The sequence below is a fragment of the Bemisia tabaci genome, chromosome 1, assembly GCF_918797505.1.
Source record: "Bemisia tabaci chromosome 1, PGI_BMITA_v3".
Lineage (NCBI taxonomy): Eukaryota > Metazoa > Arthropoda > Insecta > Hemiptera > Aleyrodidae > Bemisia > Bemisia tabaci.
Genome location: NC_092793.1, coordinates 3,981,796 through 3,998,863, shown reverse-complemented (window position 1 = coordinate 3,998,863; position 17,068 = coordinate 3,981,796). Strand labels below are relative to the sequence as shown.

The 17,068-nt window shown below is 37.2% G+C and overlaps 2 protein-coding genes across 2 annotated transcripts; one reads left to right on the top strand and one right to left on the bottom strand.

The window, feature by feature from the left end:
- Window positions 1-938: 938 nt before the first annotated feature.
- Window positions 939-7,928, bottom strand: RpL7 (ribosomal protein L7). Its single transcript, XM_019044180.2, has 7 exons — window positions 7,771-7,928; window positions 6,737-6,971; window positions 5,460-5,635; window positions 4,677-4,767; window positions 3,429-3,585; window positions 1,801-1,898; window positions 939-1,121 (listed from the first exon to the last, which is right to left on the bottom strand). Exons 1-7 carry the CDS (start codon window positions 7,779-7,781, stop codon window positions 1,011-1,013), a joined length of 879 nt encoding a protein of 292 aa, XP_018899725.1. The 5' UTR covers window positions 7,782-7,928; the 3' UTR covers window positions 939-1,010.
- Window positions 7,929-8,331: 403 nt separating this feature from the next.
- Window positions 8,332-14,153, top strand: LOC140225190 (uncharacterized). The gene is made up of 3 exons (XM_072303077.1): window positions 8,332-9,737; window positions 11,397-11,639; window positions 12,618-14,153. Exons 1-3 carry the CDS (start codon window positions 8,670-8,672, stop codon window positions 14,031-14,033), a joined length of 2,727 nt encoding a protein of 908 aa, XP_072159178.1. The 5' UTR covers window positions 8,332-8,669; the 3' UTR covers window positions 14,034-14,153.
- Window positions 14,154-17,068: the final 2,915 nt, after the last annotated feature.

Genomic DNA, 17,068 nt, shown 5'->3' with positions numbered 1-17,068 from the left:
CCGTTGGAGAGCCAATCAGAGGCCAGTTGTTTAGTTCTGTCCATACCTGTGTAAATCTACCTTGGCCCCTGCTTTTTTTTCCCCAGGGGTAAATACCACTGGTATTACCCCGAGATAGGATGCCCCTGCTTTTTTTTCCAGGGGTGAATACAGTGTGACAGAAAGTCTGCAATGCCATGAACGGAAATGCTAAGTTTCGTACTTTGGCTATAGATATACCAATGGAGCAATGTATAGTATGGAACCATGTCACATTTTGGAAAACATTGAGTTCAAGGTGGCTTGAAGCCTGGTAAGAGGTAAATTTTTCCCTGCTGAAACCTAGAGTACCATTATAGACAGAGTATGGCCACTCGTATCTTTTTACTGCAGGGAAACTGCTGCTTTTAGATTGGTCAATGAGTTTTTAGGCTTCATGATGCTTTTACGGCTGTAAATAAACAAACAAGAGGGCGGCTCACCGTAACATTGCTAAGAAGCTAAAATTTGACAAAAATTTCGATTATACGGCAGTAACAATTTAAATTAACATATCTACGAATGACACATGAAAACCCTATTAAATTGCCTTTCGCCTTTATCACAGGAGGATGCAAGGTGTGCATAACCTCAAATTTGCTTGCTGATGACAGCCATCTTGATTGTTTATTTACGGCCGTAAGAACATTGTGCCAGCCTATTTTCACGCGACCGATGAAAAACCGGCACAGAAATGGCCATACTCTGTTTATAAAGGTTCTCTACTAAAACCTTGAGATAAGCGGAAAATAATGGATATGAGACTTAAAACGAGTTCATTTTTAATCTAAACCTCGAGATGTGAACCTCGTCACATGATTCCCTCCCTCTAAATGCTGTCAAGATTTTTTTCAGCTAGAAAAACCTAATCAAATTCCAAGCAGGTAGTTTTGGAGGGGTGATAAATAATTGTACACATGTTTAACAAAAGTCAGTGTTTTATTGACTCTATGGAAGTCAAGAGTATGAAAAAAAAGTAAAAACATAAAAAATTAGACCATTGATCGGAGAAGTTTGTTGACCAAGTCTTCTCGGTTTCCAAAGTCACCACCATCGTTGTAGTGAACAGACTTCCTCTTCCATCCACCGGTTGGCGTGTTGAGCTGTAAAGAATAAGAAATTGAAATTAGTAGAGAAAAGGCAAGATGGGTGTCTTAACTGACCCTTTGCAGGTGTCAGGTTCATTACAAATAATAATAGATGGTTACACACATAATGAGCAGGAAAACAAAATTGGTCTTCATAGATTAGCCAAAAATCCAATATAATCAATCGGAAAAGCAAAATGGATCTTGCTACTGCGCAAAACTATTGAACTCAATAATTCAGCACCTAAAGAGGGAGCTAAGTCCAGGTGGGACACTTACATGACGCTTTTCTACAAGGAGATTACATTAATATTTATCACTGCAGTGTTAGAAGAGCCGACAGCCCAGCAGTCTGATTGTTGAAATTTATGTTGGAACGACAAGATTCGAAAATCGATATATTACACAGCGCACATAGGGCTATGTCTTGTCTTATCTTGCCGACATCGCCAGTTGAAGTTTCAACAATCCGGCTGCTGAACATGCCAATCTCCAAGCCCCCTTCAGAGAAATTGAAGTAAGAGGCGCCCATAAAGTCTCACCTTGTATTCAAAGCAAGGCACTAAATCAATGGTTAACCCTTGTTCCTTTATTAGGATGGACTTCAATGGGCAGAGGTCCCATTCATACAGAATTAATTTGATGCTTGTTTCATCATTTTATTTCTTTGCATGATCAAAAAGGAGATACTCACTTTGAAAGGCCATAGGAAATGCGTTGCGTATTTGAAGTTCCTCCCGACGGTGAAAATTTCATGAACTAAATCTTCCATACAGATGATGTTGTAACGTTCTGTGGAAAAAAGAAAAAAACGGTAAGAAGGGAAACGAAAAATTGCAGGAGCACTGGTGGCTTTTTACATTACTCAGCTGTGTGTTGATATAATTATTTTCCATTGACAGAAATAAAATTTTGATTTGAAACCTTGGCAAAACTTTACAGCACCATGTTTGCTTTCCAACATTTAAGAAATGTACCGGAGCAGTCCACAAACAATGTTTTCTAACAAGTATGACCAAATCAAAGTTGAGCCTGTAAGGATGCCAGAAGAAAGTCCTTTTAGGTTATTACATATTCCAGTATACTGAAAATATGAGCTCAGAGGATAACAAGGCCAAAATTGTCTTTCGTTTATAGGGACGTTTCTTTACAATAACACTAAGAAATATACAAAAAAATTGGGACAGTAATTGCAAACAATTTTCAAATTTCATTTAGTTCTGTGACAGCAATGGTATGGGCCATGCAGGCTTGAGGAACAATAATTTTGGTCATTAAGGTGCTTTTGTCACTTAGATCAGAGTTTAACTGCAAGCTAAGTAAGATGGAAAATTAAAATTCCATTCAGTGAAAAACGAACTGAGCATAATTATACATTTCAAAAAAATCTTGATGTTTTTGTTCTCATAAATGCCATTAAGTCTGTAAGCCATTTGCGTCATTTGATGAGTATGCTTGGCAGCGTGCGCCTGGGACATACCTCAGTTGACGAGTTAACTTGCGCCATCTGTCAGTATTGCTACAGGATTGTTTGGGTTGTATTTATTCTCTTTTCCGATAAATGGCATCTCAAGCGTAGCAACACCGACAGATGGCATGAATTAACTTGCCAACTGAGATATACCCCAGGGGCGCGCTGACCAGTATACTCGTCAAATGATCCGAATGGGTTAGCACATGGGCAGCTGACAGCACTTCACAGTGTCTTTACAGAACTAGCCATGATCCATGATCCACATGTAGGTCAATTCTCAAAAACTTGGGGAAATTATGGGCTTTCCCACTTAATTGTAAGCTTGTTTCCTGAAGAGATTGCGTTCTTACCTCAGGATTTTTCAGGTACACAGCTCCCTCTCCATAACAAGTAACAACATTTGTTGTATCAAAGCTTTTGTTCGTTTCTTTGAAATTCTGAGAATTCCGCAAAATCCAGACCAGATTATAGAAGTGCCATAAAAATTTTGGAGGTCAAGATTTACTTTTTCCATTATGTGATTGTTCTTTAATTTCATTTTTTATAAAATTTGCATTTCTATTTTTTTGCTGAGTTCTTAGAATTTCAACTCTTATGGAGTATTACGACTTTGACTAAAAATTAAATACACCTTTCATCAGCTCATTAGGAGGACTTTTCAGTAAAAACCTAGCGCATTGCAGAAAATTTCAGAGCCCAAAGACAACCTGCCCCCTGCATGAAGAAGTTAAAAGTTGTTCCATAAACTCCTGAGAGAAATAGACATTAAAAGTAAGTCTCTGGTCCTGTTTAGTTTCTCAGGCCGAACTTCAGATCCTGGAGAAAAAATTAAAAACTAGCAAACTCACTTAAATGTGTCTCAATCATCCTGTTGGAGGTGATCGGGATTCTTTGACCTCGGATCCTGGCGAATCCTCGTTTGTACAGCAGTTCACGCACGCTCTTCAGGTTGGGGTAGCCCCATGTGACATAAGGAGCAATAATTCTAAGCATATTCAATGTAGCCTGCAATACAGAAAAAGAAGCTTTGTCAATCGTCGTTAGGGTGATTTCTTTAATGTCCGAGAGGAATTACGCGAAAGATTCAATCAGAGTCAGCAAAACTAAATCAGACTTTTCTTGGTTTTCTTGGATGCTTTATCTCTTGAACAGAAAACCAAGCACCACTGAAATTTGAAATTAGTTAGAAAATTCTTGACAGTATGGTGTAAATTAACATGAAGTTAACAGGCAACACACAGTTTCTTTCTTTGTTTAAAAATAAAATGGAGCAGAAAATTAGGCAGCATGAGATGCAGTTGAGGGCTTTTTTTTTCATCCGAACCACAGTGGACCACAACGGAACGCATCACTTTTTTATCGCGTTCCACTGGCGCGATCCAGTGCGTTCTATGTGTTTCAGTGGAACGCTTGGACCACTCTTCCGAGGTAGGTTGAGGTTGGTTCAGGCTGGTCCATCGCGATCCATGCATTCCACGGATAAATAAAAAGCCCTTTGGGCTGAAGCGGTTTAATCTGTCCAACAAAGGAAATTGAATCGGCTTGTGCCGACTCAACGCGTCCATTGTCTAATATATACATAATTGCTGTGGTTTCTTTCGCCCCACAAAACTGATAAATAAGATGGATCTCTTTTGTAAACGTTTAATTACACTTAGGGGATTTTAAATAAAATTGCTTTACATACCTAACGTCTTAAAACACATTGTATCTGTAACTTACAATGAAATCGACTTTCAAATTCTGAAACACTGTATTGGGGAACGGATGTTTTTTACAAGCCGATTCAATTACAAACCCCAAAACAAATTCTTAAAGCTAAATTCTCATATGAAATCTCACACGTTTTTTACACATTACCTTATCTCACTCGTTACTCTCCAGAAGGGTATGGTATGAAGGATATGTACCACTGCCAAACTAAGCTTGAGAGCAGATTGTAGTGATCAGCATAGTGAGCTAGAGTTTGAACTTGTATTTCCTTTCTGTGACAAAACTTCTCCGCAAAAAGAAGTCGGACGAAAAGCTTCAAGGAGGTAGGTACTATGCTTAAATTTAAGAAGGTATGAAGATCATAAATTAAATATGAATATTACCTTGTTTAATTTGATAAAAACACCATTGTTGATTTGGCGCAATCTAAACAACTGCATGACTTTCCTTGGTTTTGGTGGAATTTTGTTGATACTGGAAAGGAGAGAAAACAAATATTTAGGAAAAAGTTAACTCAAGTGCCTAACTCAATTACTTCATTTGACCCTACCACACCTACCATTATTATTTAATTTACCCTAAATACTAGTAACATAGTTTCTAAGATGCAGTAGCAAACCATACTGTGACAATACAGGCACAGAAACATTGGAATTAAGTAATGAATTGTTGCCAAGTTGACTAAAAGCTACAGCGTTACACTGCTTGCCAAGATAATGAGAAATGTTGGAAACAGGATGTAAAATATTATCAAGTAATCGGGCTTTTGGTTGAAAGGTAACCCTATCATCCACTTTTAGTCCATTGGCTCTTTTAAGATGGAGATCTTGGCGGTGCAGAAAGTTCCAAAATGCTGATGATTGGCACTGATAAGCATACTAGGAACCTCAAGATGCAAACTTCCAAGAACTCAAGTAATGTCCTTGCCACATAAGATTTTAATTTGTTTCATGCTGGAGGTAATCGAGTCAAAATTGTGTTCTGAAAATGTTTGATTGAGGCACTGCTGCTATAGAATTTAAAGTAGAGGATAAATTTGAGCCTTGCATAAGTAGCGCATTTTTTACCTACAAAGTAGGTAAGATAGGGTAGATAGGCCTCGAGAAAAGCTGAAAAAAAGGGCAGTATCCCAAGCATTTCAGGAAAAAATGGATTCTTGAACTTACCCCTTCAATCTGACGACGAAAGCCAATTTGGCTTCTCCTGGAATATAATAATTGCCGCGCTTACGGGCATCACGAGCAATTTTAAGTTCAGCTCGTTCTTTCATTCTGTATTCCTTAACATATTTCTCAGCTCGCAAGAAAATAGTTCTTCGTTTCTTAATCCTGTTGAGGTTACCCTGTAAAAGTATGAATATGGATGAGAACACTAGATTTTTGAGAACGAAAGGTTATATTTGGTCATGAGAATGTAATGCATCTGAACTATACTGAGGGACAATGGCCAGTTTTACTGGTGACAGAATTGTGTTTTGATGCTTGATTCTTGTAGATTAGCTAAAAATAATAAGATATGTCCAAACAGAAAATTTCTATGTTCAATATTAACAGAGATAACACCCCTTGAAAGGTCGGGTTTTTGACGTCAACCACAGCGGTTGTGCACAACATGTCACATACTTACTACCGTGGTGGATTACATCACAAATCAAGTTTTTGAAGGCACCATATCACAGTTAATATTCAACATACAATTGCTGTTTGGACTGATATTATTATTATTGTTACTAGGTAATCTACAAGAATCAAGCATCAAAATCCAATTCTGTGACCAGCACAACTGACCCAGTCACTTCCACTACAGCAGCTATTTTGACTGGGGGAATATTTTCCCTCTAAAATAAGTGAAACTTGTAAATAAGTCATACTTCTAGAAGCATCTAAAAAAATTGAGCATGAGAGAAATCAGGAGCTTCAGTAACAGAAGAAAAATTGTCAAATCTGCATTGAAGTTACCGAGATCTTGCTCTGGACATCAACTATGCAGTTGATTAGAATGGAGCTGTGTTGCTCAATACGATGACAGAACTCTATGTGATATGAAATATAGAATAAAAAAGGAAATGAAAGTCTGGAAATAGTTAAATCCAGCCCAATATGCAGTCTGCAAAATTAATGCAAAGAATTGTTGGCAGAAACTATAAAAAAAATGAGGTTTAAATCCTCTTGGACTTTTCATTAGAGATAAAATTCCAACCCAATTTCCTTTATGATAATAGAAGTATGTGCTTAAACCAAAGGGCAGGAAAGATAAATTGAAAATTGGAAAACTATACACTGACAGACTTTTTGCTCCGGACGGTAAATTCGTTTTCTGGGATGTTAATAAGATACATTCATGAGCCTGTAACCTAGGATCATCTCCAATTACTCTCCAACCAACCCCATAGAAAACTTTCTAAGAAAAACTTGCTGATTGAAATAAACAAAAGAATTTGCACCTTGACTGATCGGAAGAGTTGACGCTGTGTCCGTTCATCCCTGCGTTTACGTTTCTTGAGTATGGACTCTGGTACTGCTGGTAATTTCTTAGCTGGAAAATCCTTTGCAGTTACTTTCCTTTTCTTGACAACTTTCTTTTCTTTACCAGCGGCTTTAGCTCCAGCAGCCTTTGCTGCTTTGGTCGCAGCCTTGACGCCTGCTTTGGCTGCGGGTTTTGCAGGACTCTTCGCTGGACTGTAAAATTAAAGTACACCATCACTTACAAAAAATTCTTGTCAAGGTTACTAAACCAAAATTTAAGAAGTCTTCATTGCGTGGTTGGCTTGACACTTGCTATTACAAAGAATGAGGTTAGGTATGACCCAGACCCATGCTAAGAAAGCAAACCAGCCCACTGGAGGTGACACGGCTAGTCATGAATCGTTAATACTTATAATAAGTAACTCAAAAGACAATAATCTAGGCATAACTAGACTCAAAATCCGATGCTGGTATTCATCTACACATGGGAATTTTGTTTACATTCTCCTTCAACCAAAAGTACATGAACTCATCTTCACATTTTCATGAAGTAGAAAAAAGTGATGGATAACATACTTTTCAAACTGGAAAGAAGAGCGATTCAAAAGGAACTGGCAGTAAGGAGAAATCCTAAAGAGCTAAAGGCTGCTGTCAAGCATGCCTGGGGGAGTCGCATTGACCCCGACGCAACTAAGTTCCTCAAAAATAGTAAGAAGAATAGAGGTGGTGACTGGCCACTGTGACTAGAGAAATAACGATGGCAGAAAATTTTGTCAATGTTAATGAACAAATTGAAGTTCTGGTCTCTGAATGGCAAAAGGCTGGCGAGAAATGGGATAAACCACGATTCGGCCCGGTGCGTCAGTGATGGGTTTCACATTATTGACAGGTAGCAATTGACATTAATCATAATTTCGAATGCAACTTAAGTTGATGCAGAGACTTGGCTAGGAAAATGATTCGCTAAGAACGAGGATTAAAGTAGATAAAAAGTCAAAATTGTTTAACTTACGTGTCCGCCATTTCCACGATTTTCACACACTTCTGAAATAGGCTTCAAAACAGTCAAAACAGAAGGACCACGACTACCAACCTCGGTGATGTACCTTCAGATCCGCAAATTTCCCTAAGAACATTATTTCATTAAACCATATCCTCTCAGCATAAGAATCCAAAACTTTAAAAATTTTAAAATTATATTTGAAAGACAGATCAAAATTTTAAAGTGCTCTTAAGAGTTTTTTTAGATTCTATTTTATGTTTTGCTGTAGACAATGGAGAAATTTGAAGCTGTAGACATAAACTTTCTGAAGTTTATCACAATTGTGACGTCATATCTATTGTTTGGAATTCATTTGTCGATTGTTTTGTCTACACGATTTTGATACGATTGCATTATTGACATACGAAGTGTGAAAACATGGCCACTGAGCTCCTAAAGACATCTTTTAGGGCTTAGACTGGCCTGTTTTCTTCAGTTCTAAACCGTGTAAAGTATTTTATGAATTCATTTGTCGATTGTTTTGTCTACACGATTTTGATACGATTGCATTATTGACATACGAATGTGTGAAAACATGGCCACTGAGCTCCTAAAGACATCTTTTAGGGCTTAGACTGGCCTGTTTTCTTCAGTTCTAAACCGTGTAAAGTATTTTATTCTTGTACTAAGTGTTCATTTGTCCGTAGGAAAGTGGTTTAAAAGTTTTCTAACCATCGCCTTGTGTGTTCTGCAATGCCACTATCCATGAAAACTAGTTGTCTGGTCAGGAAGGTCTCCCAGTTTTTATCAAGGATTCTTTCAACCTCTCTTCAAACCGTCTGAAGGAATCTGAAAATTGTTCTCGTTCCTGACTTGTCTCCTAAAATTTTACTTATCATTGCTCACTTGATCACTGCCTTTCAGCCAAAATGGATGATCAAGTTAGTTGCCCCGTCTGTACTCTGTACTTGCGAAGTGGAATAACACTTGCTGACCATCTCAACACTCATCCGAAGGAAAGCGTTATAGCAGCTTTTGTCAACACCATCAACAAGAAGCCTGATCCAGCAAGCGGCTCTCCTGACAATGGAAACATTAACAATGTCCCTTCGGTGATGTATCAGCAGTTTGTTAACAACTACGGACCAGTCAACAATGGCAACTATCACAATACGGTCATTACGGCAAATGTTCCAAATCCCCCAAATTCAACTACGATTCCTGTAATTGTCAGCCCTCCTTCTCAGCAGTTGCCTCAAATATCAGGTAATCCTGAACCGTATCCTGTCAACTACAATCCTTATCAACCTGTGTATAACTATGATTATCCAACTTTGCCAACATCATATCCTCCAATGACCCCATTTCCTCATGGCCAAGTAAATACCCAAGAAAGGAGTAGTGGAACAACAGAAATAGATCCGCTCTCTAACCAGACTACTGAAATTCCAGAAATTCCCTTTAACCCTCCTCCAGTTCTAAACAGTGATATCCAAAATGGGGCAACTCATGCTAGCTCTGACACCAACGTCTGCGCAGACAAAACTAATAGAGAAGGTGATGATTCTCATAATAATGAAGCGGAGAACAGATACAATTGTGAAAGGCAAGACGCAACGAATCCATGCTCTGAAAATTGTGAAGGCGATTTCCTTGACCTTGATAATCAAAATCATAATACAAACATAGGGACAGTGATCTCTAATAGCCATCAGATCATTTCTCAAGATGAGTACAACGAAACTGAAGTGAATAGCATTCCATCTGATTCACTTCCAGTGGAAGAACCAAGCAGCACTGATATTCAGAATGGATTATATTTCTCTGAAGCAGCTAGTAGTAGTCAAAATGACGATGAGATGTTCATTGCTCCGGAACACTGCAGAGATTTTCCTGTCAGCTCTAATATCTCAAGCCCAAGAAGTCATCATAGCTCAATGGAAAGCCTACTTTCAGATAGTGACGATGAAGAATTTGTCATCTGTGATGATATTGAGGTAATTTTCCTTATACTAGCTATTTAATTACCTGCGGTAACAGGTCTGCAAAAAAAAATTGAGAGTGCTGTGGAAATTGGTCCCTCTGTAATTTTTAGTGCAGAGTCCCGAAATGACCTCAGTTTTTTTCACTGCTTATGCAATTTTGTGCCCATATTGACTTCAATTTTTTATTGACTTTCATCTCATGATCCTGATGACAAGTTACAATTGCGCCGATGTTCTTCAAGCCACCGTTTTCGCGCATATTGCCTCAGGAGTTACAATTATTTTCTATTCAATGTTTCTTGCAATCCAAAAATCAGCTGAATAGAGCAGAGCACTTTCAGAATTTGCACCCTAAAGCCGGGATTTCCTCCAAATGCTGTCCCCCTACCGGCTGTACCGCCTGTCCGGCGATGTCACCTGGCGAAAGTAACTTATAACAAAGGCTCTCATAACAATTGGCGTTGGGCTCTACCGACCTGCGCTGATAAACATTTGGATGAAATCCCGGCTTAACACAGATGCAAGCTGAGAGAAGTCTGGTAAAACGTAGCTCTTATGGACTCCTGCCTCCTATTTTCCTCCTTCTCTTGCATATTTGAAGATGTCTACAAATTACTCTTCACAATGCCCACTTGTCTTCCGCTGAAATGAAATGGGTAAGAAGTAACTCAAACTTTTGAGGTGATTAGCGCAAAAATGGTAGCTCAAATAACTTTGGTGCAATTATAACTAAGTACATCAGGATCATGAAGAAAATACAATGAAATGAAGAAATTAAAATCAATATGGCCACCAAATTCCTGCAGTGTGCAGGGTCAGTTTGGAAATTGGTGGGTGACAAGATAAAGCTAAGGTTGTTTTCAGCTTTTGTAGCAAAAATTAAATGGCAGCAGCACTGTCAGATACAAAATAAGACAATATTTTAGTCGTCAGATGCAAAACAAACGAACCATTTTTATATTTGAGAAATATGTAGGTAGGCGGATGAAGTACGCTACAACCAAGAAAATCGTATTATCAGACTTCACATGGAAATCTTTTTAGGCATGCAACATATATTTTACACACATTAATTTGGTGTTTTGGGCTGCTGAATCTGTAAATTAGCTTGGTTCGTCTCTGGCATGCATCAGTTTCCTGAAAAAATGTATTTATTTTGGAACAGCATTTTTTTTTTCTTGAAAAGAACAGATCGTTTTTGGCCATAATGCTGAAAATTACCTTAGAATCTGCCATCAAATCTCAAGTAGTTTTTTTGGTGTAGACCTGTGTAATTGCTGTCATATTGGCTCTGCCCGAAGATACTCAACTTTAGTCCAGGCCTATTAACTTTACGCACTTTCAGACTGCGACAGAAGATTCATAATTTTGATTTTTTAATTTATTTTTAATGCATAAATGACGTCACATGATCTTCAGTCGTTCTTTAAAGGTGCATAAACTTATTCGGCAAAGTACACTAATTTTAACACATCATGTCCTAGCTCTTACCACTAAATAAATGAGCCCAAATAGCTTTTACGTATCAGTTTCCAGTCAAAGATTTCTCGGGAATTTAAACTGTCAAAATATTAGAAATGTCAAATAATATAATAATGAAATGTACTACCCTATTATTTTTCTCTTGTTACCTAGTCTCTTGCAATAATGATTTTCCTATTTTCCTCACAGACTGCTAAAAGAAATGAGAGGGAAAGCAACCATCACAGTAAAGACAAGAATGGAAGCGGGTCTTATTTCCATCAAGGAGATCCTCTTGACTCGGAGGAAGATGTAGACGACCCTGATGACATTGATGATGATTCTGTGATACTTTCACCAATCATTAATATAGAAACTGATGAGATGATGCCTCCCCATGGAGAACTTTCTGGTCAAGACAGTATGAGTGAAAACTCCCTGTGGAGCAATCATGTAAGTTTTATCATCCTTCATCGACCAAAGCTAGGTTGTGTATTTTTACCTCTCTGATTTTTTTCAATTAATTTCTTCAAACATCATGAAGTAATCGATAAGGCAGACCATTAAACTATCCTAGTTTTTTTATTATTATCAATAAAAAATGTAGTAAACATTCCATAAAATAATTGATAGTTGTACTTCAGGTATTGTCACAATAGGCAGTGTTAAACCAATCAATCATGAAAGTATGAAACCTTGTATTTTTTTGGAATGTAATCTTTTGTCAAGTCTCATTTTTCTAAAAACTGCCTGATCATCGTTTTTCCATAAAATTTTCTTCACTCTATCAACAACATTCTCTGAAAATTTTGCATAATAAATTCCAATAAATAGTAGTATTCTCTTCAAACTCTTGGAGATCTTGAATTTTCAAACATTGCTGTCAAGATCCCTAGTTTAACAGTTTCACCATCAATATGGAATCATCTCTATACCTATGGAGGTTTTTCAAGTTTCTAGTTATTCCAGTTGTTTTCCTTTTTTAGTGTATTAATTTCCAGTAGCAATCAGGGAAATGTTGGTAGCAAGCATTGAGTGGAGTATATGAGAAATGTTGGTTATTTTATTGGTGGAAGTTTACTTCAGGGGGCTATAATTTTTCATGAAGCTTGCAGTCTCTGCTAACTGGTCTGGCAGATACCTAATGTCTCAAACTTGGAATGATTCATTTTTGCGTTATATTATCACTTGAAAATGAACATTTAAGAAATTTCATTCCTCCAGCCCTCTAGATGTAAAGTATTTAGTTTTTTGATCTGTGTGAGTGTATCCAAAGATCATAAACATGCTCGCCTACTTGTCTCTTGATACAATTATTATTTCAATTAATTCCCAGCGCCCAGGAAAATCAAAGAGCATAGGAATAGATCTGAGGGTTCCTTTTTTTAATGTGCTGTTTTTTCTAACAATATTTTCTTGTCCTGTTTACAGTGTGACAACAGCTCTCCACCCTACCAAATTTTATATGAAGTGAAACAAGAAGCTGAAAATAAAGGACTCCGGGAACAGGGAGAGGATGTGAAGCCAGAGAAGTGCCCGACATGCTCTGCTAGCTTCAGTCACCCTGACCGCTACAAAATTCACATTCAATCATGCTCTGTCAAGAATGAAGATCCGCTTGCTGGAAGCTCCAAAGACATGAGAAATTTCAGCACTACGTCAGAGATGGATGAGAAAAAGTGTGATGATAAGAAGAGGTTTCAATGTATTTGCTGTAGCATGGACTTCGAGTCTCAAAAGTTATTATCAGAGCATGTCAATCTAGTCCACAGTTTGAAGTCAAACCAATGCCCAACATGTCTTGAAGTTTTTACTTCAAGTATTGACTTCAAAACACATGTTCGCACTGTTCATCCCTTGGAGTGCACGATTTGTGGTAAATATTTTAACACTCGAGCAGGTCTGCAGCTTCATCGAAAACGTCATTTATCAATAAGGCCATATTCTTGTTCAAGTTGTAATAAATCTTTTGTCACCAAACAGAAGCTTCAAGAACACATGAATGTACACCTTAATAGAGCTCCAATTAAATGCAAACTCTGCCCTGATAATGTTTGCTTCAAAAGCTATTCCAACCTCATCCAACATCGAAGAGTTGTTCATGCAAAATTAGGCAAAAAAATCAAAGATTACTTTTGTGACTGTGGTGAACTTTTCCACTCAAAAAAGAGACTTTTTTGGCATGCTGAAACACATGGAAAACCTAAAGCTTGTAGGTTTTGTTCAAGGAAGTTTATGCATTTATCAAGTCTGACACGGCATATCAGACGCATGCACGATCAAAGCTTTTTGCCGAAAGTAGAACGCGAAAATAGGGAAAATGTGTCTTGTCCAGTTTGCAAACAGACATTTTTAAGAACCTCCTTGGCCAGTCACTTGCAGACACATTCTGGCAAAAAGCCGTACTCTTGCGATATTTGCAATAAGAACTTCACTACAAAATGGAACCTCAACGCTCATCGTTGGATACACATGTCGCGAAAGTTGAAACCTCACAAGTGTAAGCTATGCAATGCAGCTTTTGTTCATTTAACGGATTTACAAGCTCATGAAAGATCTCACTCAAAAACTAGACCATTCTCATGCAATCATTGTGGGAAGCAGTTTATTCATCAGTATAATTGTATTCGTCACGTTCGGGAACATGAGCAAGAGAAACGATTCACCTGCGAGGTGTGTAAAAAAACATTTCATAGAAGCTACTATTTAAGTGAGCATCTCAAAATTCATACAGGCTTCAAACCTTTTTCATGTCACATTTGTGGGAAGCTATCTACTACTAAATCCAATCACAATAAACATGTGCGGACCCACCATGCTCGAGAGCCTGTTAGCAGTGAAGTCTAAGGAATTTATCCGTCTATGCCGTGCACTTTTTACATTTTTCGTAAGCGTATCTTGTATTATTCGTAATTTGGTGTTCTTTTTTTTCGAAAGCAGTACTATTCAAATTATTTATTTTCGTCTCGTTGTTAGGTTGTTGTAAATCTTAATTTTCATTTTTTATTTTTTACTTGTCGACTAAGACTAGATTTGCCAAAAAATGTAAGTCTCCTATCTTGTTTCATTTCCAAGGAATGAAGTAATGATTTTTTCCCCGTTGTTGTTTCTTTTAAATTTTGACTTTGAAACAAAATCTCAATGTACTCTAAAATGCAAGTCAAACAAGTATTCACGTCCACATGACAGGAATAATCTCCTTAAAATGTGGTAGTCCACAGAAAAAGAGACCTTAGTACAGAAAAACTCAAATTCAAGATGTCAAGACTAATGCCTAGAGTGTCTTTTACAAACATGTTATCATTAGAGTGTCCAATCAAATTCGATTTATAATTCTTCAAAGTACATAATGTTTTCAAAATTATAGTTTCGAGAAAAAGTTGCTCATAGTTTAGATCTGCCATGTGTCTGTCTCAGAATGGAGCTCTTGCGTGTCGCAGAGATTCAAGTTTTGGGTACTTTTTCTTAAACAAAATTTCATAGAAATGGAATCGGGCCACTGGTTTTCCTGAAACAAACTCCCGAGCCCAAAAGAAGCTCTCAAAGTTAAGGCTGTAATGGAGGGATCACCTACATCACGATGAGAGTCCACCTCTATGTCCAGTCAAACTCTCCATGCATAGATATGCAAAAATACATTAGTAAGGCCTAAGGCTGCAGCTTTGGAACACTCTTATTAAGTACTAACCCTACTGATGTATCTACTCTCTACCTGTGCATGGAGAATTTAATCGGACACAGAGGTAGACTCTCACCCTGACGTTGGTGATCACCTCCATTCTGGCCCCAACTGAGCCTGGGAGTTTAGTGTACAGATAACCAAGTGGCACCATCATGTTTCTCATGAAATTTTACGTCATCATAAATTTTTAAATTGAAAATCCTTGTGGGATGCGAAATCTCCATCTTCCATATTGTACTCGTACAATTACATATGCTCTTGTCTTCGAAAAATGAACTAAACTGCTTGAAGGTTATTTTTTAAGGCACTGCTGCTGACTATTTCTCATTAGAACCTCAAGTTAAGATTTTTTATTCTAATGTGGCATGACTCGCTCTTCAGGAAACTGTTTCTCTTGCATTAGTTAGTGTCCCTATTCCTGTAAACGATTACAATTATATACAATATTTTTTTTTTCTTTTGCAAAGCTAGCTTATTTATTGAAATTTAATTTGTTTAAAGTCAGTGAGTCTCTGTCACAGGGTTTTTTTACAGAAGTAATTTTTGTATTTTATGAACGTCAGAAAGATTATGACAAGAAGATTACTCATATTTTGTTCACTTCTTCTTTTCTCATCAGATTATGCTGGTTTCAGATGAATTCATGTATTATTTTCTTTTTTTGAAAAAAAAAATCAATCCTAAGTCTTTCATGAATGTCTGAAAATCAGATTTTGTATGCTCGGGATGTCATGTCTTGATTTTACATTTTACTGAAATGAATGAGGCTATTGCTATCAATAATTTTAGTTCTGAATTTTCGTTTATTTGTGATCTCATCGTCATTTGTGTTGGTATCATTGAATAATAAGGAACAAGTTCAGTTAAAATTAATTGAAAATACAGTTTTATTAGTTGTGATCATCCATGGGAGAAGGAGCCATCGTGTTTTAAAGCAGGTATTGATGTCACTACTTAGAGGATTGTTTTACCAACATTTCAGCACGAAAAATACGTTTTGATTTTGAACCAAACTTTAGTCGCAGCCGTTTAATATTAGCTGCTGAAAGAACGTAGTATCTAGAGAAAAACTACTTATGGAAAGATATAATGAGCCATGCTCAAGCTCAAAAAATTTGCCTCTCGACACGCAAGGCCCTTTACTCATGACAGTTACATTTGTGATGAAGTCGGATGAAGGCGCTCTCAAGATGAAAACTGAATAGTTAAGCACTACGTAAAAATCAGTTTTAGATGAGAAAAATTAATTTTCATCATGCAATTGATTCAAAGTGCGTTCTAATATTGTAAAGATCATCTGGTGAGAGTTCCAAGCCGTACTTTCTGTTATCGTTAATGTTGTAAGCTTTTACTCTCATTTTTTTTTTTATTTTTCACTGAGAGGGCCTTTTTGCATGTCTTCAGTACATTTGGTTTGTATCGTGTTCTAATTTTAAATTGCATTTAATAGGTAACGGCTGATTTTCATCGCAATTAAAGGGTCCAGTGTATGAGTATGTCAAGTAACTCCTTTGTTACTTTCAAAAAATCAAGTTTTGAGGTTAAAAAAAATTGTAAAAGGCCTGTTCCAGAATATTTTTTCTTTTGTTTGTTTTTGCATTTAATGTTCCGAGGCTGTCCTGAGAAGTATCAATAAGGATCTAAGATTTTTGAAAAATTCCGTTGGTAAATTCATGAGCAGGGCCCTTCAAGTGTGTAATTATCTGTAGGTTTCGAGGGGGGTTTCCTGTTGAAACTTGGAAGTTTTTTGCCATCATTATTCCTTAGCAGTATTTTGAAGGTAAAAATACTTCTCCTTCAACTTGGCCTGCCTCCTAATATTCAAAGGGAGATATGCTTTGTACTCAACAAAACCAGGCCTCTGAATGAACAGGAGCACTAGTGCTCATTTCAGTTGTATGCCCTTATATGCTGACTTTATTTCTTTTTGTACTAGATGACTTCCTTCTACTGAAAGTTTAAAACTTAATATTGCAAAAGAGACAAAGACTTCCCTGCACATGAGTCATTTTTTCAGTTGAATTTGGTGGAAGTTTGAAATTACCTATCTTCGTATCATCTTGCACAAAAAACATGCAGAACGCTTGGAGATTCTACCTGCTGTTAATGACATTTGCCCATGAACATTCATGATAATAAGGTCTCGCCTTGCCAGAGTTCAATGTAGATAGGTTCATATGATACAAAATTACCACACCAT